This window comes from Aphanomyces invadans (assembly GCF_000520115.1).
Source record: "Aphanomyces invadans strain NJM9701 unplaced genomic scaffold supercont1.13, whole genome shotgun sequence".
NCBI lineage: Eukaryota > Oomycota > Saprolegniomycetes > Saprolegniales > Verrucalvaceae > Aphanomyces > Aphanomyces invadans.
In genome coordinates, this window is record NW_008580158.1 from 137243 (window position 1) to 158645 (window position 21403).

General features: G+C 55.3%; 12 protein-coding genes across 13 annotated transcripts; 7 read left to right on the forward strand and 5 right to left on the reverse strand.

Moving 5' to 3' along the window:
• Nucleotides 1-81: 81 nt before the first annotated feature.
• On the forward strand, nucleotides 82-901 carry H310_07024 (maleylacetoacetate isomerase). Its single transcript, XM_008872298.1, has one exon. It carries the CDS (start codon nucleotides 91-93, stop codon nucleotides 850-852), a length of 762 nt encoding a protein of 253 aa, XP_008870520.1. The 5' UTR covers nucleotides 82-90; the 3' UTR covers nucleotides 853-901.
• A 42-nt stretch (nucleotides 902-943) lies between these two features.
• H310_07025 lies at nucleotides 944-2094 on the reverse strand. Of its 2 annotated transcripts, XM_008872300.1 has the most exons (2): nucleotides 1972-2094; nucleotides 944-1910 (listed from the first exon to the last, which is right to left on the reverse strand). In XM_008872300.1, the coding sequence occupies exons 1-2, from the start codon at nucleotides 2002-2004 to the stop codon at nucleotides 969-971; spliced, it is 975 nt and encodes a 324-aa protein (XP_008870522.1). In that variant the 5' UTR covers nucleotides 2005-2094; the 3' UTR covers nucleotides 944-968. The 2 variants fall into 2 exon arrangements, with proteins under 2 accessions (XP_008870522.1, XP_008870521.1); XM_008872299.1 differs by having other exon boundaries at nucleotides 946-2094.
• Nucleotides 2095-2672: 578 nt separating this feature from the next.
• H310_07026 (hypothetical protein) lies at nucleotides 2673-3568 on the forward strand. Its single transcript, XM_008872301.1, has one exon. It carries the CDS (start codon nucleotides 2788-2790, stop codon nucleotides 3478-3480), a length of 693 nt encoding a protein of 230 aa, XP_008870523.1. The 5' UTR covers nucleotides 2673-2787; the 3' UTR covers nucleotides 3481-3568.
• H310_07027 (hypothetical protein) lies at nucleotides 3510-5070 on the reverse strand. Its single transcript, XM_008872302.1, has one exon. The coding sequence runs from the start codon at nucleotides 5042-5044 to the stop codon at nucleotides 3662-3664; it is 1383 nt and encodes a 460-aa protein (XP_008870524.1). The 5' UTR covers nucleotides 5045-5070; the 3' UTR covers nucleotides 3510-3661.
• A 503-nt stretch (nucleotides 5071-5573) lies between these two features.
• On the forward strand, nucleotides 5574-9807 carry H310_07028 (hypothetical protein). The gene has a single exon (XM_008872303.1). The coding sequence runs from the start codon at nucleotides 5745-5747 to the stop codon at nucleotides 9753-9755; it is 4011 nt and encodes a 1336-aa protein (XP_008870525.1). The 5' UTR covers nucleotides 5574-5744; the 3' UTR covers nucleotides 9756-9807.
• A 33-nt stretch (nucleotides 9808-9840) lies between these two features.
• Nucleotides 9841-11702, forward strand: H310_07029 (hypothetical protein). Its single transcript, XM_008872304.1, has 3 exons — nucleotides 9841-10805; nucleotides 10867-10964; nucleotides 11031-11702. The coding sequence occupies exons 1-3, from the start codon at nucleotides 9872-9874 to the stop codon at nucleotides 11667-11669; spliced, it is 1671 nt and encodes a 556-aa protein (XP_008870526.1). The 5' UTR covers nucleotides 9841-9871; the 3' UTR covers nucleotides 11670-11702.
• Nucleotides 11703-11739: 37 nt separating this feature from the next.
• On the forward strand, nucleotides 11740-12458 carry H310_07030 (hypothetical protein; the record flags this gene model as incomplete). The annotated part of the gene is made up of 2 exons (XM_008872305.1): nucleotides 11740-11922; nucleotides 11979-12458. Coding segments are annotated over 2 exons (620 nt in total), but the record flags the coding sequence as incomplete, so codon positions are not given.
• A 129-nt stretch (nucleotides 12459-12587) lies between these two features.
• On the reverse strand, nucleotides 12588-15093 carry H310_07031 (hypothetical protein). Its single transcript, XM_008872306.1, has 9 exons — nucleotides 14746-15093; nucleotides 14258-14684; nucleotides 14057-14194; nucleotides 13884-13991; nucleotides 13759-13834; nucleotides 13637-13714; nucleotides 13425-13591; nucleotides 13283-13380; nucleotides 12588-13231 (listed from the first exon to the last, which is right to left on the reverse strand). Exons 1-9 carry the CDS (start codon nucleotides 15045-15047, stop codon nucleotides 12712-12714), a joined length of 1914 nt encoding a protein of 637 aa, XP_008870528.1. The 5' UTR covers nucleotides 15048-15093; the 3' UTR covers nucleotides 12588-12711.
• A 163-nt stretch (nucleotides 15094-15256) lies between these two features.
• On the forward strand, nucleotides 15257-16884 carry H310_07032 (hypothetical protein; the record flags this gene model as incomplete). Its single annotated transcript, XM_008872307.1, has 2 exons — nucleotides 15257-16375; nucleotides 16429-16884. 2 exons carry the CDS (start codon nucleotides 15257-15259, stop codon nucleotides 16882-16884), a joined length of 1575 nt encoding a protein of 524 aa, XP_008870529.1.
• A 26-nt stretch (nucleotides 16885-16910) lies between these two features.
• H310_07033 (hypothetical protein) lies at nucleotides 16911-19257 on the reverse strand. The gene is made up of 8 exons (XM_008872308.1): nucleotides 19147-19257; nucleotides 19023-19092; nucleotides 18867-18967; nucleotides 18451-18813; nucleotides 17565-18383; nucleotides 17435-17505; nucleotides 17315-17375; nucleotides 16911-17253 (listed from the first exon to the last, which is right to left on the reverse strand). Exons 1-8 carry the CDS (start codon nucleotides 19210-19212, stop codon nucleotides 16948-16950), a joined length of 1857 nt encoding a protein of 618 aa, XP_008870530.1. The 5' UTR covers nucleotides 19213-19257; the 3' UTR covers nucleotides 16911-16947.
• A 133-nt stretch (nucleotides 19258-19390) lies between these two features.
• On the forward strand, nucleotides 19391-20391 carry H310_07034 (hypothetical protein; the record flags this gene model as incomplete). Its single annotated transcript, XM_008872309.1, has 3 exons — nucleotides 19391-19832; nucleotides 19879-20030; nucleotides 20116-20391. 3 exons carry the CDS (start codon nucleotides 19391-19393, stop codon nucleotides 20389-20391), a joined length of 870 nt encoding a protein of 289 aa, XP_008870531.1.
• H310_07035 (hypothetical protein) lies at nucleotides 20369-20943 on the reverse strand. The gene is made up of 2 exons (XM_008872310.1): nucleotides 20835-20943; nucleotides 20369-20786 (listed from the first exon to the last, which is right to left on the reverse strand). Exons 1-2 carry the CDS (start codon nucleotides 20932-20934, stop codon nucleotides 20545-20547), a joined length of 342 nt encoding a protein of 113 aa, XP_008870532.1. The 5' UTR covers nucleotides 20935-20943; the 3' UTR covers nucleotides 20369-20544.
• Between the last annotated feature and the right edge of the window lie 460 nt (nucleotides 20944-21403).

The following is a 21403-nucleotide window of genomic DNA, read 5'->3' on the forward strand; positions in this document are numbered from 1 at the left end:
CAGAATTCCGATTGGGACCAAGAATCCGTATACTGTATCCGGAGATCTGTGCACATAAGCGGTGATGGACAGTTGAAAATTGTATCCGCCATGCCCAAGCAAGGAGACGCCCGGAGTCCGCGTAAGCAAGACCAAGTCGACTTGCCTTCGAAGAAGGCCAAGGTCGAGTCGCCGAAGAAGGCGCTGTCCCCTCGCAAGGCCCATGCCAAGACCACGCTCCACTCATACTGGCGTAGCAGCTGTTCTTGGCGCGTCCGCATCGCGTTGAACCTGAAGAACATCTCGTATGACTGCGTCCCCGTCAACCTGTTGAAGGGCGAGCAAGTAAGTTCTGAATTTGGTGCTGTGAACCCGAACAAGCGTGTCCCGTCGTTGGAAATCGACGGCCATGTCCTCAACCAAAGCGGTGCCATCATCGAATACCTCGACGAAACGCGCCCTGAGCCAGCCTTGCTTCCATCGGACCCCGTCGCACGCGCGCAAGTACGCAATCTCGTCGGCATCATTGGCTGCGACATCCAACCCGTCCAAAATTTGGCAGTCCTCAAGCGTGCGACCGTCAAGCTCCCCGAAAGTGACCAAGCCGCGGAAAAGCTCGCGTGGGGCCGGGAGTGGATCGAACGAGGGTTCGACGTCCTCGAAGAAGAGCTCAAGAAGACGGCGGGCACGTACGCGGTCGGGGACTCGATCACGATCGCGGACTTGTACTTGGAACCCCAAGTGTACAATGCGATCCGCTTCAAGGTGAACATGGACAAATTTCCAACCATCGCGCGAATCCAGGCGACCTTGTCCGCCCTCCCTGCGTTCCAGGCAAGCCATCCATCGGCGCAGCCCGACGCAACAGAATAAGCATCGCTTGCATGAATGCAATAAGGACCTTCCCATTCATGAGCACGCAGCATCGACCCGCACACTCGCCGTCGTCACCAGCTGACACTTTGCATCCAACACACACCACAATATTGTTACGCTATTCGCACGGGGGACTGCCCGCTTCCATGTACAGCCGCTTCTTCGGCCTTCTTGGCCATTTTCTCCTCGGCCAACATGGCAGGGTACTCGACGAGGAACTTGGTGGCACCCACGCCAAACACGTCCTTGTGCTGCAGCCGCACCTTCATGGACTTCACTCCCGTCGCGCTCAGTCGCATGCCTGTACCGTTGGTGCTGTTCAAGTCCGTGATGTAGTACCCTGCTTCAACGACGCTGGCAGAACTCTCCAAGTACTCGAGGGTGCAGTGCTGGCCCGACACAGTCACGTCTGCCTCGAGACACAGAGCACAGGTCGTGCGACGACCGATTGTGACGGGAGACAGACCAATCCTTTGCGTGACTCCCGCCATGGGCCCAGTGGTGAACTTGATGCGCAGGAACGGCTTGGTGTTGGCCCAGTGGTCCTCCTGCAGCGCCACGACGACGAACTCGGCGTCCCCGACCTTGACTGCGTCGTGAACATGCAGCCGGCGTTTTTCCCATGGCGCAAGATACAGAAATGTTCCGGTCGTGCTGCCGCAGTCCTGCAGGTAGAAAAATGTCGAATCCCCGCCGTCGGTGGACGCGTGGTGTTGGCGCAGTTGAAAGTGCACACGACTCACGACACTGTCTTCCAGAATGATCTCGTTTTTGGCAAGACGGCCACCGCTAGCGCCGTTTGGACCGACGAGAATGCGAATACTGCCCACTGGTTGATCCACAAGTGAGGTGAGAATGATGCCGCGCTCGACGACGTTGGACGGGTTCGTCGACACGCACGCCAGGGAAGCGGTAGTTGTGGCTTCTCGAGTCACTGATGCAGCGGCAGCACGTATACACGCCTTCTCCACGGCGATTTCATCGTCGCACTGAGTCGGAGTCGCCAGTGGCTCCAACACAAGGTCGTCGGTGGCGATCTTGGTCGAGTGCTGTTGCTGTTGAATGGTCGTCACCGCAACCACACCCAAGAGCCCCGTGGCGCAGTACAACACATACCTCGCTGGCTCTTCCATGTACTCGCCGATCCATCCCGACAAACCGACCAGCACCGACGCCATCGCCAGCGTGCTCAGCATCTTGCAATCCCCGTGAACTCTCCTTTGGCACACTGTAAAAGCTCGCAATAGAAGCCGGCTAGGCCCAAGTATACAGAATCACAGTATTTCAGGGACAAGAAATTATCCGGATTATTGACACAAATTTCACAATCCATGACGCAACCCATCGCCCCCAGCATGGGTTCGGCTGCCAAGCAACACGCCATGACCGCGCGGGAGGTCAATGGGCACTTTTTGCGACCTCTGGGCGCGCTTGAGTGACATCCCTGTCCTGCCGGTGCCTGCCGCAGGTCAATACACAATACGGCTCCGCAACGAGGCGTGTGTGCTTGCAAAGTGGTAGGACAACTTACGGTACTGTCCCTCAACAACTTTAACAGGTCCAACTTCCTGGGACTGGCTGGCACACATCCTCGTGGTGCCCTCCGCGTCAGTAGATATCTCCTCCTTCACGCGTCGGGTGTCGGTCGCTGTGGCGCGGTTGACCTCGCCTGGCCTTCGATATCGAAGAACGGCAACGAACTTTGCAGTTGGGCAGGCGCCGGTTTCATTGCGAGGAATGTACATATGACGTACGTGTCGTACATTCGTGGACTAGAACTAATGTAAGTATGAATGGACGGCATGTACGAATCTCAGTCCAGTTGTACGATCGAAGACATGCAAAAACGCCGATCTTTCTGCGTTTTGCAGCAACGCTAAATCTTGTGTATCGGCAAGCCACACTTTCAAACCATCGTGAAGTCGAACCAACATGGACTTGGACTTGGTCGACATGGTTCACCTGCACAGTGACGACGACCTGCACGTGATGGACCTGAACGTGATGCACAAGAACTTGTACCCCGACAGCCCCACAGACGACAGCAACTCGACACATGTGCGGCGGCGGGCGCTGTCGCTAAACAACGTCACAATCGAGGACTTTTACGACTTTTTCGACAAACCGATTGTGGCCGTGGCACGTGAATTTGGTGTGTGTACAACTTTGTTCAAGAAAATCTGCAGGAAAAGCGGCATCCATCGGTGGCCGTACCGCAAGATTAGCTCGTTGTCAAAAACCATCGACGCGATTCAGGACTCGCTGCATCAAGACCTAAGTCCGTCTGAGCGCACGAAATTGTTGGCACAGCTTGACGATCTGCACAAAAAGCGCGATTACGTGCGACGGAACCCAAACTCGAAAGTGGCGCTGATCAAACCTGCCGACGCTCTCGCCCTCGCCTGTCGATCCAAGCCCAAACTCGAGAACCAAGTCTTTGACGACTCGACCTCTGACCCGTGCAGCGGCGACTCGCCCCACAACGACTACAACCCTGATCTCACATACAACTTTGGCGACTCAATCGAAGATGACTTTCCGCAGTCGCCAAACTTGTACAGCCATCACCCGTTGCTCGCAACCGACCTTGTGCTGGACGACTACAGCTGCGTGGTGGAAATATAGGGTCCCCAATAGCACCAAGTTAGAGCAAATTGATCACATTTTAAAGCCAATTACATTAACATTTCAAAGGTCATTTGGTGGTTCTCAATCTATCCGCTGGTAAAAATTATCGCACTGAATTTCGACGCTGCGGTGCATTCAACCGTTCACCACCAGACGCCTTGTGATTTGAAGCACTACGCTATCTCGCTAGCTCCAAGACGGGAGCGATCGCGGCAGCAAAGTGTTCCTGAAAGACCTCGTCCGAGAAGCGCCGTGCAGCGATCCGAGCAGCTTGCCGCGTATCGTCGGCCAGCTTTGGTTGCGAAAGGATGTCAAACATGTACGTGGCATACTCGTCTGGCGACGTGGCCAAGTAGCCTGTACCAGGCTTGACGATGTCTTCCCGGGGCCCGCCGGAATTGTGCGCAATCACAACCAGTCCAGCCGCCATCATCTCGACGATCCCGATGCCAAAATGCTCGTTCCGCATGGAATGGAGCCCAATGGACGACTCGGCCAAGTACGACTTGAGCTCAGAAAACGGAGCATTCACAACAAACTGAACGCGGTCGTCGCCCAAACCCAAGTCGACGCATTCCTGGCGCAACACCTTCACGCGTGCTTCGTCGTCGTGGCCGCGACAGCTGCCCAAGAGAACCAGTTTGAAGTCCTTGAATGTTGACGACATTTCCTTTGGGTGTGTCTCTAGCAGCACCTTCATCGCGCGAAGTTGCAGCGAGTGGTCCTTCTCCGGTCGAAACTGCGCCACAGACAGCGCAAGTTGCCGCCGCCCAGACAGCGGAAACGCTTGAAACGAGGTGGACCCACATGGAGGGTACACGACCAGCGGAGACGCTTGGCGCCACAATTGTTTGATGTGGTTTAGTGTCCACCCAGAATTGACCATCACAACTCGTGCAAAGCTACCCACGAATCCGTACAACGCCGCGAAGAAACGGTAATACACGAGCTTCGCAGTGCTTTTCGTCAAGCTTTTGGCCACCGTGGCATCATTGTTGAATGCGACGTCGCGGCGAGCAACGACGTCGAGCATGTCCATTGAGATAGTTGGGTAATGGGTGTACGTCACGACGGTGGCACCGCCGAGCCATGCCAACGGGTAAGTGAAAGCACATCCAGTGGTGTCGACCCAAACGGCGACGGGACATCGAAGAAACGCTTCTAGGCCAAGCAGCATGCTCCCAATGCTCTGGCCGAGGAGGGTGAACCGAGGGTAGTGCTTGGCTTCGAGGAGTGTGCGGTACGCCAGTTCGACGACCTTGATCTTGCACTTGACATCGGAAGCTGAAAAGTTGAATCGACTTTGTGCGTCTGCCAGGAGCTTCTCTGTTGTGATGGGTTCGCCGATGAAGATCACCGCCGTACACGAGGCTGGCAACGTTTGCAAAGCACAGAACAGCACACGTTCGCCTCCTCCGCCGGACGCAGCGTACGGATGAAAGAACCCGATATTTCGATGGCGTTGGAGCCTGCTGACGACATAGAATACGAGCCCGAGCACGACCACAGCTACAATCGGGCTCGCGGCCAAACAGGCGGCCGCGATGAGCAACATGGACATGTCTGTCGCCACGTGTCGACGACGACAATGGCGACATCCGGATACCAGGAACACGTAGCATTCGTATCCGGAATTCCCGGTCGAGCACCATATCCGGCAAGTGGATCCGGACAAATCTCAGATTTCATGGTGCAATCCGTGCGCGTGCGAATTCGATTCTTCCTTGACATGGCCGATCCTGGCTCATATCTTGCGAACATCAAGGCTATCTCGAATCATTTGAAAAAAGTAAGAGGGAGGTACGAGCTGGTAATGGTGGATGAGCGGACGACGCTCGTCGATTCGTTGAGGACGCCAGCGAACCCATCCAGTGTCCACGACTTCTGGTTCAATGATAGTAGTTTGCGTGTGACGCCGAACGTTGTTACAAATTGACTCCACATCCCTCCACACGTGACCATTTGTCTTGGAATTTGTATGAAGATCCTTGGGGCTCTCAAGACATTCAAAAATGGATGGTCGCTCTGGGCGTGGCACATCTTGTTGGATCCCAAAAAAGCGGTCACTTGAAATTTGTATAGGTTCTGGCGCGTGAAACCAACGACAGGACGGCATACAAAATCCAAGCTTAAATAACTCCCACTACGCGAGTTCTATTTTGACATCCACTGGCGGTTTGCAACGGAGTTCCCTCAGTTGCGAATATTTCTGCGGCGCGCTCGAACGAAGAAGGGGCGGGACGTGAGTGGGCGAAGGAAGCATGAAGAGCAAGCGTTCGTCGGCTGAAATCGTGGCGGTGTCCACGGAACTGCGTCACCGCCAGGCGATGCGGAAAAAGGGGAAGAGCAAGGCGGGGAAGGACGACGACAAACGCGAACTCGAAATGGACGAGCATCAAAAGTCGATTGCCGAACTGTGTGCGGACCTCACAACCAGCGCAACGTTGGGCATGACAAACGCTGATGCAGATGCTCGGCGTGAGGTGGACGGTGTCAACAGGCTGACCCCCCCACGTCAAACCCCCGAAATCGTCAAGGTGTTTCGCGAACTCACGGGGTTTTTCTCGCTCCTGCTGTGGGCCGCAGGAATTCTGTGTATGGTTTGCTACGGTCTGCAAGGAGACCAGAACAATTTGTACCTCGGCATTGTGCTGTTTTGCGTCGTGGTGATCACGGGGCTTTTCTCGTACTTTCAGAACCGCAAATCCAACAATCTCATGGAGTCGTTCAAAAATATGATGCCGACGATCACGACCGTCATTCGCGACGGGCGATCCCAGAAGATCGATGCATCCTTGCTCGTGCGTGGTGACATCATCGCTATCAAGGGGGGCGACAAAGTGCCAGCCGACATCCGAATTATCGAATGCTCGGACGACCTTACCGTGGACAACTCCGCGCTCACGGGGGAACCCGAGCCGTTGAAGCGTGTCGTGCACTGCACCCACGACAGTCCCCTCGAAACGAAGAACTTGTGTTTTTTTGGCACATTCATTCCTCAAGGGTCTGGAAAGGGTCTCATTGTGCGCACAGGTGACCGAACTGTCATGGGACGCATTGCTAAGCTCGCCACGTCCACAAAGAAGGAGCAAACGCCGATTGCCAAGGAAATTGAGCACTTTGTGCACATTATCACTGGTGTCGCCGTGTCTATCGGGGTGATCTTCTTAATCATTGGGTTCATCATTGGCACGGACACGATCACGAACATTGTGTTTATGATTGGGATTATTGTGGCCAACGTCCCAGAAGGTTTGTTGGCAACCGTGACGGTATGTTTGAGTCTGGCAGCTGCCCGCATGGCAAAGAAGAGCGTTCTCGTCAAGAACTTGGAAGGGGTCGAAACGTTAGGATCTACCAGCTGCATCTGCTCGGACAAGACTGGGACGTTGACGCAGAATATCATGACTGTCGCGAACGTCGTGTACGACAATGCGATTTATGACTCTGAGTGCTCGCTGACCCCCGTTGGCTCGTACAAGACGTCGGACATGTCGTTTCAGCGACTCCAACGTTGTGCAACGTTGTGCAACAATGCCGTCTTCGACGAAGAGTCCAAGTTCCAAAAGGTTCTCGAAGGCCAGGGTGCGTCGGTTCAAGTCGTCCGCGGTGCTGCCATTCCGTTTTCGGAAATGGTTGTCGCCTCGGATGGGTCCCGGTGCCCCAAGGTGTTGTGGGAAACCATCGGCGATGCTTCGGAATCCGCAATGATTAAGTTTTGCCAAGATAAGCGCGACATCGTTGAATATCGTGAAGCAAACCGCAAGCTCAAGGAAATCCCGTTCAATTCGCGCAACAAGTACCAACTCTCAATCCATTTGCAAGAAAACGACGAAACGAAGCCTATGGTGCTTGTGATGAAAGGTGCTCCCGAACGTATCACGGCTCGTTGCTCCAAAATTTTGATCAACGGAGAACTCGAGGATTTCACCCCGGAACGACTAGCTGAAGTGGAAGCACTTCAACTCAAGCTGTCGAAGAAAGGCATGCGTGTGTTGGGCTTTGCCGAGAAGGAACTCGACCTCGCGACATATCCCCATGGCTACGAGTTTAACACCGACAACTGCAACTTTCCTCTTGGCGAGAAGGACGTGGATTACGATGCCAACCCCGTTCCCAATAAGAAGATTGAAGAACCTTTGGTCTTCATTGGCTTGATGGCGTTGATCGACCCTCCTCGACCAGAAGTACCAATTGCCGTTGCCAAGTGCAAAACCGCCGGTATTCGTGTTATCATGGTCACTGGTGATCACCCCGTCACGGCTAAGGCCATTGCCCACAAAGTGGGTATCTTGTGGGGCCCCACCAAGGAAGATATTGAAGAAGAAAATACTGAGAAGGGTCTGAGTGCTGGGGATCCTGGGTACAAAAACCCTGACAGTGCACAAGCCATTGTCGTGCCTGGATGGTCCATCAGCGTAGACACGGACGAAAAGGAATGGGATCGCATTTTGAACCACAAGCAGGTTGTGTTTGCCCGTACGTCGCCCCAGCAAAAGCTCATAATTGTGGAAAACTGCCAACGTCGGGGTGAAATTGTGGCTGTGACGGGTGATGGTGTGAACGACTCGCCCGCATTGAAGAAGGCTGATATTGGGATTGCCATGGGGATTATGGGGTCTGAAGTGTCCAAGGAAGCGGCTGACATGATTTTGTTGGACGACAATTTTGCCTCGATTGTGTGCGGTGTCGAAGAGGGCCGCAAGGTTTTCGACAACTTGAAGAAATCCATTTGCTATGCATTGGCAGTCAACATTCCCGAATTGGTCCCGTTTTTGGTCTACGTGCTCATTGCGATTCCTGTGCCCCTCACGACGGTGTTGATGTTGCTCATCTGCCTTGGTACTGACATGATCCCTGCTATTTCGATGGCTTATGAAGACGCCGAAAGCGACATCATGCTACGATCTCCACGTCGTCCTTCTATCGACCGTCTTGTTACCAAGAAGTTGGTGTTCTGGGCCTACGTGCACATCGGTTTCATCCAAGCCTTTGCTGGGCATGTCGTCTACTTCACAGTTCTGAACGACTACGGGTACCCAGCCCAAGTTCTGCCTGCTCTGGGCCAAAAAGATAGTTTTGGCAAGCAAGTGTTGTGGTGTACGACGACTGGAGGCCAGTATTGCACGCCTGGTGGTGGTTACAAGGACGCGGCTGGTAACATGCAACCTCTTGGAAATTCCGAAAAGCCAATTTGTGGTCTCGAGTATGACGCTACGATCCCTGCTGGCGGCAGCATCTTTGATGCCAAGATCTTTTACAACCCTGGCGAAGATGGTGTGGTGGAAGACTGCTTGTTCCCTTACGCCAACTACAAGGGCTCGAAGGACAAGCCGGCCGGGTACAACCGCTACGACCCCTCAACGTATGGTGATTTCACGAACGGCAACGCAATGATCACCGTTCAGTCGATGGAAGCGCTGTGGAACAAGAATTACCGTCCGTATTACCCGTACAAGAGTCGTCGTTCGGCATTCTTTGACTTAAACTGGCTCAGCTACGATGTCACGAGCGAAGGTGGTGTTGACGGCTTTAGCAAAGACCTCGAAGATGTTGCGCTGCTCTTGTACCAACCCATCGGTGTGTTCAGTATCGTGGACGCGTCCAAGAAGGACGGCAAAGAATCAGTCTTGACCTCTGGCCGCCCTCGCAAGGCTCTTAACGGCGCAACAGCCACGTTGACTGACGCCTCATTGAAACAAGTGACATCGACAATCACGTTGTCAGACTCTGACTTGTACACCAACGCCGCTGCTGGTTTCTCTGTGAAGTTGCCAACTGGTGCTGCTCCATGCACGACAAAGGCCGATTGTTTGCTCGACTACCGCACTGGTTTCACGTATAATGACGGCACGAAGACTTACACGAACGTACTGTCCCGCATGATGTCGATCTACTCGTTGATCAATGCCCAAACTGCGTATTTTGTGGGCATCGTGGTCATGCAATGGTCGAATATTTTGATTTGCAAGACAAGACTGCTGTCGATTCGCACGCAAGGCCTCCGCAACCAAGTCCTCATGTTTGGGTTGGGCTTTGAGTTCATTGTGTGTGCGCTCGTGTGCTACTCGTCGGGGTTCCAGTCAGTCTTCAAGACGGAAAGCATTCGTCTCAACCACTGGTTCCCGGCCATGCCGTTTGCCATGTTCCTGTTTGTGTACGACGAAATGCGCAAGTACATGTTGCGCTCGACGTCGATCACGACCGTCGATCCGGCGACCGGCAAGTACACGCGCATTCCCGGGTGGGTCGAACGCAACTCGTACTATTAGACGAGGATCCGCCATCCATAATTGCATATAAATAGACTTGATTCATTTCGCACGTTGTCCTTTCTCGTTCCAGATCGGTTTCGGAGGGTAACCGACGCGCAAACTTCCCGACGGCGATGCAAGTGGTGTACGATGTCGGGTCGTGGCGCATCACGGACGACGGCCAAGTGTACCGGCGCGGCAAACTCCGCTTTGCCAACGGCGACCTGTATGATGGCGAATGGATGGACGGGAAGCGCCACGGCCAAGGCAAGTTTACGTACCAGAACGGGTCGACCTACACGGGCGAGCTCGTGGCCAACCTGTACAATGGGTGTGGGGTGCTCGTGGTGGCCGATGCCAAGCACCCGTTCACGGGCAAATGGGTCAAAGGATCAACGTACGACGGTCAGTTTCAGAGAGGAAAGAAGCACGGGAAGGGCCTCGTCGTGTTTGGCGAAGGCGGGTCGTACGACGGCATGTTTCACGACAATGCGTTCCACGGCGACGGTTTGCGTTGCTATGCCAACGGCGATCGATACGAAGGCGAGTGGAGGCATGGGTCGTGGTGGGGCCTCGGCCATCTCCGCCGAGTCGACGGCGAGTCGTATCGTGGCGAGTGCAAGCGCGGACTCTTTCACACGGGAGCGCTTGGTGTCGGCCGACGGACGTTTCGCAGAGGTCACGGGTCATACGAAGGCGGGTACCGCGACGGTCTCCAACACGGCAAAGGGCTGCGAGTGTTTGCCGACGGCTCGAGCTACGAAGGCGACTGGGTCGACAACGTCATGCATGGAAATGGCGTGTGGTCGACGGCAGCATTCACGTACATCGGGGAGTTTCAACATGATCGGCCCCACGGCCACGGCCTCTTTACCTTTACAAATGGAGACGTGTACGAGGGGTCTGTGCGCGAAGGCCACTTTTATGGCCGCGGCAAGTATACGTACAAGGATGGAAGTTGGTACGACGGCGAGTACATGGCGACTACGACCACGATGACCAGCAATACAGCCAAGCAGCAAACGGTCAAGGAGGTGCCGCTGCCCAACGGCCTCAAGCATGGCCAAGGTAAAGAAAATGCTTTCGTCATGGGATGGGGCATGCAATCAACTGACGGAATTACACGCAGGACGTCGCAGGTGGGTGAATGGGAATGAGTACGACGGCGAGTGGAAGGACGACGCAATGCACGGACAGGGCCGCTTAACGGTGACATATACCACCAACGTAAGGACTCCATGTGACCCAAACGGGTTTAGAGCAAAGATGATCTATGACCGATGGGTGGTATAGGGATGTGCATTGCGCACGGAATACGATGGCGCGTTTGCAAATGGCAGACCGAGCGGCCATGGCACGTTGAAAGCATGGAACCCCGATGGAATTTGCATGGAGTTTCCGTCTGCAAGCGGCAATTGGTACCGCGGACGAGGAACCTGCACATACACTGGTGATTTTGCCAATGGTTTGTTCCATGGCCAAGGCACACTCACGACTTGCGACGGGCGCCGATACGAAGGTTCGTGGCAACGCGGCAAGCGCCATGGCCACGGTCGCAGCGACTTGATTCCCCTCGTCGAACAAGGAGACGAAGCACGCATGCATATCAAGGGCAGCAGCGCTCTCTATCGGATCGCTCGATACGACGGCATGCACGAACAGGATAAGCGACAGGGATTTGGCAAAGCGTACTTTAGCAACGGCGAATCCATCGAAGGCACGTTCGTGAACGGTCAAGCTGACGGCATCGCGACTTACGTCTACACATCTGGCAAGCGAAGGCGAGGCTCGTGGAAGCTGGGGCAGCGCGTTGCATGGCTGAGCAACGACGACGACGCGAAATGGGCCGGGGTGGACAAAGCGGTGGACTTGAGCATGGCCGCCTTTTCCCGGCGGAAATCGAGCTGCGATCTTGAAAGGACTACAACGTGATTGGCTAAAACATTTAAAACAATTTGATTGGATGATTTTTGACGTCGGAGCCACGGCTGCCCGTCGGACAAGATGATGACCAAGACCCAAAGGCGCGGGCTGCTGGGAGGCCTCGAAGCGGTGCTACTTGTGCTGTATGGCGCGCCGCAGTTCATCCTCCCAAGTTACGTTGTCCAGGACGTCGAGCTCTTTCGTTTCACGTGCTCGACAGTCGTCTCAGCGTTGGCGTTCGTGACGACCTCGAACGCGGGTGGTGAGTGCTAGTTTTCGTCGAACGGGAACACTGATTGAGTCCACTCGCGAATGTAGTTGTGTCGTTTCTCCATTGCATGCTACACATCTACACGACCCTGTGCCTGGATGACACCAACCCGTCGCTGGCATCGACATCGGTGTTTGTAGCTCGCGTGTTTTCATTTGAGCGTATGTTGTCGACCGCGCTCTTCCCACGCATGTCATACGAAGCCCGCCTCCGCGACAACCAGATCAAGCTGGAAGCGTTCTTTCGACTGCACGATCCGAGTCGAGTTGCCGAAGCCGAGACGTTGCTCCTCGAATTTCTCGGCAACGAGTCCCTCCTGTTCGTACAACTTCGACAAAAGTACGCGCCATCTACCGCACAGAAAAAGGCCGCCGCGACGGTCCGGTACACCGCTGCCTTCACAGTCAGCAGCCCTATCATCACCCATGACACGACCGTCGGCCACGTCGTGTTGGAATCGGCGAAATCCCCTCTAAAACCCTAACAAACGTACTTCCAGGTCCCACCAATTTGACCTGCCCTCCTGCTCCCGTTTAGCTTGCAAGGCGCTTCATTCCTAACTTTTGAACTCCGTCGTGCTCGCTCGAACACATGAGCGCGCGCAAAATGGCATCTCCATCGCCGTGCAGTTGAATACGACTATCCATTGCTTTGTAGGGGGAAGCACAAAATCGTTGAATAACGTGCACTCGAAACCCCTCATGCACAAAGGAGCTGGCCGCTTAGTTCCTTTCGTACCGTCCATATTTCTGTCCTCAATTCGCCGTCGATCCGGTGGCATCAGTTCCCTTGGTGGTGGACGTCGTGGCGAGCCAGGAACGACGCGGGGGTGCCACCGTTAAACTTTTGCAGCCCCGTGTTGTGCTGCAACATGTGCACCCACGACGCAACGACGCGGGAATTGGCGCAATGGTCTCGCACGTCGAGCACTTGGATGCCAGTGTTCACTTGCATGGCCGCGCTCAGTTCGAGCATACCGGCCTCGGAGATAACTTGGGACGTCGAAGGCGATGCCCCGTACGCCGCCCGCAAGTTTACTGCTCGAAGGGTTGTGTTGACGCGGAACATGGCGGCCAACGCGATCGCGCCGCTGTCTCCAATGCCGTTGCAGCTCAGGTCGAGTTTTACGATGGTCGTGTTGGACATCAGGAGCGACGCCATGCTCTTGGCACCGTCGTCGCCGAGGGCATTTCGGCACAGATTTACGACTTCGCATGTCATGGACACCGCCGAGGTGTCCACCCTGCCGTTCAAATGCTCTGCCAACACGTCGGCACCAAACCGACGGAGGCCCATACCCCTACAAACCATCGGGTCGGTCATGCATTCTCTCATGCGTGACTTTACGTACGCAAGATCCAAGACGGCAGGTGTACCTCCTCGCAGCCGTTGGGCAAGGGCTTTGGACTGAACAATGGCATGGACGGTCGTGTCGCCTTCTGTCGAGTGCTACGTGTGATCTGTCATGGTGACATACCAACCAGTGAACGTACGAGATTGCCCTTGACGTGAATCGTCGACAGAACGCTCTTTTTGTTGTCGAACGACGTCGCATAAATGCTCGCGACCCCCGCGTCGCCTATGCGGTTGTGGCCCACGTGTAGCTCGGTCAGCGAACTGTTGACGAGTAAGCCCTTGGCGAGCCCGAGCGCTCCAGTGTCTAGAACGCTCCCGTCAGTCCCACGCAACGTCGTAGCTGGCAGACCTGCTATGAAGTTGCCCGACACATTCAGCCGGGTGACCGAAGGGTTCAATGCCAGGTATAGGCCAATATCAAGTGCCCCTGATGGCGTGCCATGAGTACGCTCCGCGACAGACGACGCGTACCCGAATCCCCGATGGCGTTGCTGCTGAAGTTGACGTCGACCAACTGTGGAAAGCCACGAAGCATGCGAACTGCCGTCTACGACCGCCATGACGACAGCTCAGGATGCAGCGCCAAGTGGCCATACATTGCACAGGGCGTCGTCCATGTAAGCGTCTACGAGCTCATGAAGATGGGGGCCGTGAAGGTCCATCACGCCGTCTTCAGGGCAGCTTGGGTAGCAAGCGAGAAGCACCTGACGAATGTGGTGCAGATTCGATTCCGTCAGCTCGACCAGAGCGCAACGAGCTGTCCACGTACTTGGCTGAGTCGCTTCTGGGCGACTTGGGCAAGCAAAGCAGCGTCGGCTGGGTTGTCGTTCAGGCACAGGACTCGGTACGTTTTGCTCGGGTTCGACCGCAACACGTTGAGAAATGTAAACGCCCCAGACTTTCCAATCTATGGCGGGCATGGCCCCCAGTTTAGACTTGCCGAGGGACCCACGACACGACGGAAACTAACCGTGTTGCTATCCAAATACAGCGTGTTCAAAGTCGCGCTCTTGTCCATCGCGAACGCAATCGCACTTGCACCATGGTCGCCAATGCAGTTGCCCGACACGGCCAGCTCGCGGATCGACGACACGGCCACCATGTGGGCGAGGCCGACGCTGGCGGCATCCGTCAACTGGTTCATTGAAAGGGTGAGGGTCTGGACGGCATTCTTTCGTGTTGCAAGGGCGTGGCAGATCAAGTCGCACCCGTCGTCGAGAAGCTTGTTGGACGACAGATTCAACGATACGAGCGATTTCAGGCTCACGGGGGGGAGCGCGGTGGAGAGGTGTTTGGCGCACATCTTGCCCAAGTGGTTCAACGAGAGATCGACATGTGCGAGCGCCGGAGCTTTGGCGAGGAACCGTATTAAAGAGTCGCTGCTGGCGTCTGCAAAGCTACGAAACCATTCAAGGGTGAGTTCCGCATCGGGATGTATATTGTACAGATTGAACGCACTTGTTGTTGGACAAGTTGACGGTATGCAGAGATGGAAGCTGCACGGACATGCCCCCCAAGCCCCGGGCGAGTCCGTCAGAGAACTTGTTGAACGACACATCCAGCACGGTCAACAGCACCGCATTCCATTCCACGGCAAGACTCACATGGACACTGAAATGGTCGTCCAGACGATGGTCCGACAAACGGAGTTCGCCGCCAGTGCCCTCCGGTACTATCGCTTGGGTTTCCTTCACGAGCTCTTTCACTCGCTTTTTCGCCGTATCCACGTGGAACGTCTTGATGATGTCGGGGCTGCCCATCGAGTACGTGTCGCCGGCCCGTGGCCACCGCAATTGACCGATCCGGTTTCAAGAACGGTTTCATTCGGTTACGTGACGCCTTTCTACAGGGCAACGTGGAGGCAATGTCGAGCCCCATGCAGGTTGTGAATGCACTAGACGTTGGCTGGAACCATCTATTCTTAGCCGCGTTAGCGCGATACGCTGCGAGAGACTTCAAGCAGAGCCCGATGAACGACCGAAAGTCTGGCCGTCGTCAGCGCAAGCCGACAGGTGGCGCCACGAATTTGAATCGGGAACGGTGGACGTTTCTATCGACCGTGGAGGAGCTACCACTTGGAGGGCGGCAGAAGTCTCGCAGTACATCCAACTTAGCCAGCGGCCCTCGTGGGCCGCTGGCCTCGGCTGACAAGACCAAGGACAAGGGTGGTTCGAATCAACCCGTTGCCGTCGACATTGACGGCGATGGCATGATCGATGTGCGCGAAATGCGCATGGCCAAGTACCTCCATGACATCACGTCCAAAATGACAAAGCCAGACGGGACAGCGCCGACGGACGCCGAACTCCGCGACATGCAAGTCACGGTCGGGAGGTACACGCTGGCACAGGACTTTGTCCACCGCAACAAAGGCAAGCTGTGGCGGTACGGACCAACGTTTGCCGACAAGTCGGACGACGAGTGTGTCCGCTTTGTCGCCGAACACAAAAACTTCAAAAAGATCTTGCCTTACCTCGAGTTCATGGAGCGCCGCCGGACAATTCGGTCGTCGTCCAACCTTCGATCGTGTTTGAACGAACAGTCCGAGATGGTCGACGACGACGGAAACGTCAAGGGACATCGCCATCCGCAAACGTGGGTGTACACCCAGCGCAAGCTCAAAACGCCGACGCATATGAACATGATGGCCGTACACAAAGCCGTGAATTCCACGTACGCGAGTCGACTCGAAGAGCCCGACGACCCGCTCCCTGTATCGCTGGACGCTCTGGACGAGCTACCAACCCCGCCGCCGAGGAAGCCACTTCTCGACCCGTTGGCACCAACCAACAAGGACGTGTTCCGCAACAACTTTGGTGTGATTGATATTGACGGCGACGGCGTCATCGACGACTTTGAAATGCAGCTACATGTACAATTACAAGAGTCCCGCGCGCACGACGCCCAAGCGGTCGACTTGAACGGCGACGGACGGATCGACGACGTCGAAGAGATGCTGCATGAAAAGGCGCGGAGCACCCAGCTCCAGGCCGAGGGGCGACACCTCATGGCCAAAGACTTTGTCAAGCGCAATGCGGGTGACATGTGGCTGTACAACCCCGTCTACCGCGACAAAACAGACGACGAGGTAATACAGCACTCCCATCCAGGTTTATCTCGATCTTCCTGCACGTTGCATAGGTTATCGAGCTCCTGGCAAACGACAAGGGCGTGTTTAGCAAAACCATGAACAAACTGCGAGCGAAAGAGCGCGTGCTCGGCCTCAAGTCGTCCAAAGGCGTGACGGCGTGTCTGGTCGACCCAAAAGTGCTCAAATTCCGACCGGACCCGGCCAACATCTTGACGCCACGTCAAGTGATCAGCAAGTCCGAATTGGACAAGGCCCAGCGCGAGTTCAGCAAGCACCTAAACAGCCATGGCATGGATGGCGCTGGCGTGTTTGTCAAGCATCTGCGGTTAGATGCGCTGCAGCAGGTGGAACAATCGTCGCCACAACACAAACGACAGGGCGGCCTTGGACGAAGCCACAGCACCCCCGTGATTGGGCTGCCCAAGTTGTACGCTTCGCCCATCAAACTCGCGACGGTGCAGGAGTTCAGGATAACCAAGTGGAAGACCGGTGACGCCCCAAAGTAGTCCGGTGTCGGGACAGAGACTCAACACGGAAAGAGAGCGAGTTGGTTGCAAGTAAAATAGTCATCACAATTTGTAAAACGCCGCGCCGCGCCCCGCCTTGGGGTCGTTTTTCTTGTAGGACGAACGAGGGGCTTGGCCCGCGGCTGCCGCCTTTTGCTCGTCCTGTAATCGGGAAAAGAACTCGGACGAGTTGGAGAACTGCCGCGTCGATCCTTCGATCGCCTTGCCCGTCGACACATTCTTGGCCTGCAAGCTGTCGAGCAGTTTCTTCTTTTCGTACTTGTTGCCCATGCCCGGGTTGACTTTGGCCACGAACTTTTCGTCCGCTTCCTTTTGTTTGCGCGATTTTCGGCGGGCATGCTTCTTGGCCTACAAATTGCCACACACACACACGTCAACTTGTGTGCTTCCAGTCGCCATGCCCACGTACGTTGCGCGCAGCCTTGCGCTCATCCTGTGACATTTCTTCGCGCGACCGAACCACCCCGTCTCTACGTACGGCGCAATCACAGCCGTGAGATTCAAACCATCATCGGCACTGATCACCTACCGCTTGTGTTTTTTGTCGTACACTTCTTCGGGTGCATGGAGGTTGGCATCGCTGACGGCAATCGGGACCGCCTGGAAATCACCGTCAAATTCACCACCGACGACAGTATCATGCACGCGTGATGGTTTACCTCTTCCATCGTAATTGCGGGGGCGGCGGGGGTGACATGCATTTCCCGAACGATTGGTTTCGGCGTAAAGTGAAAGTTGGTGAGGGCGTCGAGCTTCCAACACAGCTTCTGGAACATCACGTCGATTTCTTCCTGCTCCTTCTTCAGCTCCGAGTTGTCTTCGAAGCCCATCGCGGTCTTCATGTACTCCTTTTCGTAAATCTCACCGAGGCCTTCTTTGCTTTTTTCCATTGACAGCTCCGTCGCTTCTTTCTGCGCATTCTCGTTCACTGCCAACTTGCGCACGACGTCGTTGAAGTTGTCGTCCCGGATGCGACTCTTGATGAGCTCTTCCAACTCCTGCGTCACCTCGACCGTGATGATGGGCGCGACCTTGGTCGGCCGGTCGTACTCGAGCGTTGCTTCGAGGAGCGAGTTCTCCGGACGCGCGGACGCCTTGACCTCGCCCTTGAGCACCCACGGTTTATCACCGAGCGCTTCCTCCTCGAGGCTCTTGATTTGATCATGCAAGTGGTTCGATCGGCGTTGGTGTGTCGACAAAATACCTCGTTCCGCGAGTTCCTCTTCTTGTTCGTCGGTCAGCAATGTCGCCGCCTTTCGCTTCGACGATGGCTTCTCGTCTTCCTCCTCGGCAACCTCTTCGTCAACTTCATTGTCGTCGCCATCGTCGCCCTCTTCCGTGGGCTCGTCGAACAAGTCTTTGTAAGTGGCTGTTTTCTCATTCAACCCGTCGTCATCTTCGTCTTCGAAATCGTCGTCATCGTCACCTTCCGCGTCATCGTCGATATTCTCGTCGTCTTCGTCATCGTCCAGTTCCTCCTACCATCCATGCAAGTGCTCGTTACATGATTGTCCTTGCATTGGAGAAACCAACGACTGGATGCACCTCTTCCGCGGCCTTTTCCATTTCGTCCCAGTCGAAAAACCCATCTTCCAAGTCGCGGCGCTTGCGCTTCTTGGAGCCTGTCGACGATTTCGTTGGCGCCGACGTCAACTCGTCTTCATCGTCCAAGCCGTCCTCGTCTTCTTCTTCGTCGTCGTCCCGGTCATCGCGGTCATTCGGTTCAGAGTCCTCTTCCTCGCCTTCCGACATATCGTTGTCCTGCTCTTCTGCAATGTCGCCTTCAGATTCGCTGTTCCCAGCACCCGTGGCATCGTCGGACGTTTCGCCTGCGAAGAACGCCACGGAGGTCGGGTTCTTGGCGAGCTTCTTGATCTGCCGCCCGACTTCTTTCACCACAGGTTCGTTCTACACGACAATCAACTTGAGTTAAATGCTCATCAACGTCGGTCACACTGGACCTGGAGCTTCAACTGTTCCCAAATCTGGTCGGCATCGAAGCCGTCCACATAAAGTGCATCTAACGATGACGCAGCACTCTCGGCTGATTCGAATTTCTTGGCTACAAGACAAACATGCATAAGCAATCGCATTGTATTGTTCGAAGCAAGGTCCACCTTGGTCGAACAAGTACTTGGTGAAGTGCGCGATCTCGGTCGCGAGCTCTGTCGACGGTGCAAAGAAGACCTATACATGGCGTCATCCGTCTCGGTGCATCCTCCTGTCTAAAGAAGCCCATACCTCTGGCTTTTCCAACACATTTCGGCGGAACGATTCCATCACGGACGCGTCTTCATGGCCGGTCATCTTCGTTCCTCCGAACCGCGGCGCCAAACTTTTTGCTGCTCCACCAATCCCAACTTTGATCGCCCCAAACGATTGGTGGGTTGAAATAAATGCTTTTGATTGGTCAAAAAGAATTTTTTTTTACCAACCACGTTCTCCCACCAATGGTTTCCCGTTCCATTTTCCATCACGGGTGGACATGTCGGTGCGTCGAAATGTCCGCATGCGCCGCGAGTACTTGTATCGCAAGGGCCTGGAAGGCCAAGAACGTGCGCAGTACGAACGCAAGTTGCAACTGAAGAAGGCGATTGAGAGCGGCAAGTCCATCCCCACGGAACTTCGCGGCGTCGAAGACAAGCTGCGCGCCGAAATGGAGTACGACGACGACAAGCACATCGTGCCCAAGTCCCATATCGACGACGAGTACCAGAACGCAGGCATGTTTGATCCCAAGATCGCCGTCACCACGTCCCGCGATCCCAGTGCTCGACTCAAGAAATTCGCACAGGAAGTACGCCTAATCTTTCCCAACGCGATCCGACTCAACCGTGGCGCGCATACCGTCGGAGACCTCGTGGAATCGGCGCGAGCCAACGAATTCACGGACCTCGTCATTATCACGGAAACGCGCGGTGAACCAGGTACCTCCCCATGCATCTCCTCTCAACTGCATGCGTCATGTTCGAGCTACAGACGGGTTGGTGGTGTGTCACTTGCCGTACGGACCGACCGCGTACTTTTCGCTGCAGAACGTTGTCATGCGTCATGACATTGAAGACCGCGCGACCATCTCCGAAGCATATCCGCACATCATCCTGAACCAGTTTGAAACCCCGCTGGTACGACCTAGCCATGTTATTCCCTCGTCTCGTGATCGCTTCGATCCTGTCCGGGCGCGCACGCTCTCTCAACCTTTGTCAATAGGGTCAACGCGTTGGCAACATCCTGAAGCACTTGTTTCCCGTGCCAAAGCCCGACTCGAAGCGAGTCATTACGTTTTCAAACCAAGACGACTTTTTGTCGTTCCGCCACCACGTGTTCAAGAAAACCGGGCGTGAAGTTGACCTGCTCGAGTGCGGACCGCGCTTCGAGCTGCAGCTGTACCAAATCAAGCTCGGCACATTCGATCAGAAGGAGGCTGAAAACGAATGGGTGCTCCGTCCGTACATGAACACGGCCAAGAAGCGCAAAGTGATATAGTATGCGCCGCTGCACGACTCGCCAAGGACCACCCGCTTTTAGATATCATCACTTCTTAACCACGTATTGCCATCCGTACTTCCGTTCTCGAGTTGATGCCGCCAGTTCCTAGATCGGTCGCAGCGCATAGACGCTGCCGTGAGCACGCTTCCATCACCACAGGGAACTCAGCCCGTGGACATCAGTGTCGAGGGAGTTTGTGGTCGATGGCAGCGATCTTGGCGCCAACGTGCGAAGCCGTGGTATCGCGGTGGAGTCTCGCGGCAAGGCTGCACCGCAGGACGCGACGGAATGTGGCAAAGGCTCGATGGAAGGTGGAGTAGGCGAGGGCACGTCGAGGGGCGCGCGTTGGGCATAGATGTGGGTGTCGAAGAATTCTCGCCACGACGATTCGTCTGATGGATGAGCTGAGAGAAGTTTGTGTGGAAGGAATCCCGACGAACCTTCTTCGGCGAGAAGCGGCGCCAACGCTGGCACGTCGCTACCGTCAACGTCGTACTTGGCCAGCGTGGAAGAATCATCCACTGGCAGTGCGGTGGTCATGGAATGTCAAGTGGTCACAGGTTTGCATGAACAACTGAAGAGAGAAGGGCTGCGACTTACCGACGAGTCCGATGTCGCGCGCTAGAAGGAGCAGGCTCGCAGAGTGATCGGCGACGGGGGTGTTAGGTCGGTCGCTGTCACTGTGCGGGGTCGTGCTGTTGGACCTCAGACCTGTTGGCAAACCAGTTAGCGCCGGTGGCCGTGTTGAGGACGTTGTCTCTCGGCTACGGTAAACGACGGAATGGTTGTTGGAACTACGTGCGTTTGACTCGATGGCTCTGCCAGTGACCAAAGATGGCCCAGAGTGATCATCATCATCGACATCGCCGTCATGGTTCACGGACGACGCACAATGAGGGTTCTTTCTGAGCCAGAAGGAGGAAACGGTGATGAACACAACGAGAACCACTGCAATGCACCAAGGGCTGAGCTCGTAGTTTGTCCAATCGTCGTCTCCACGACTTGATTT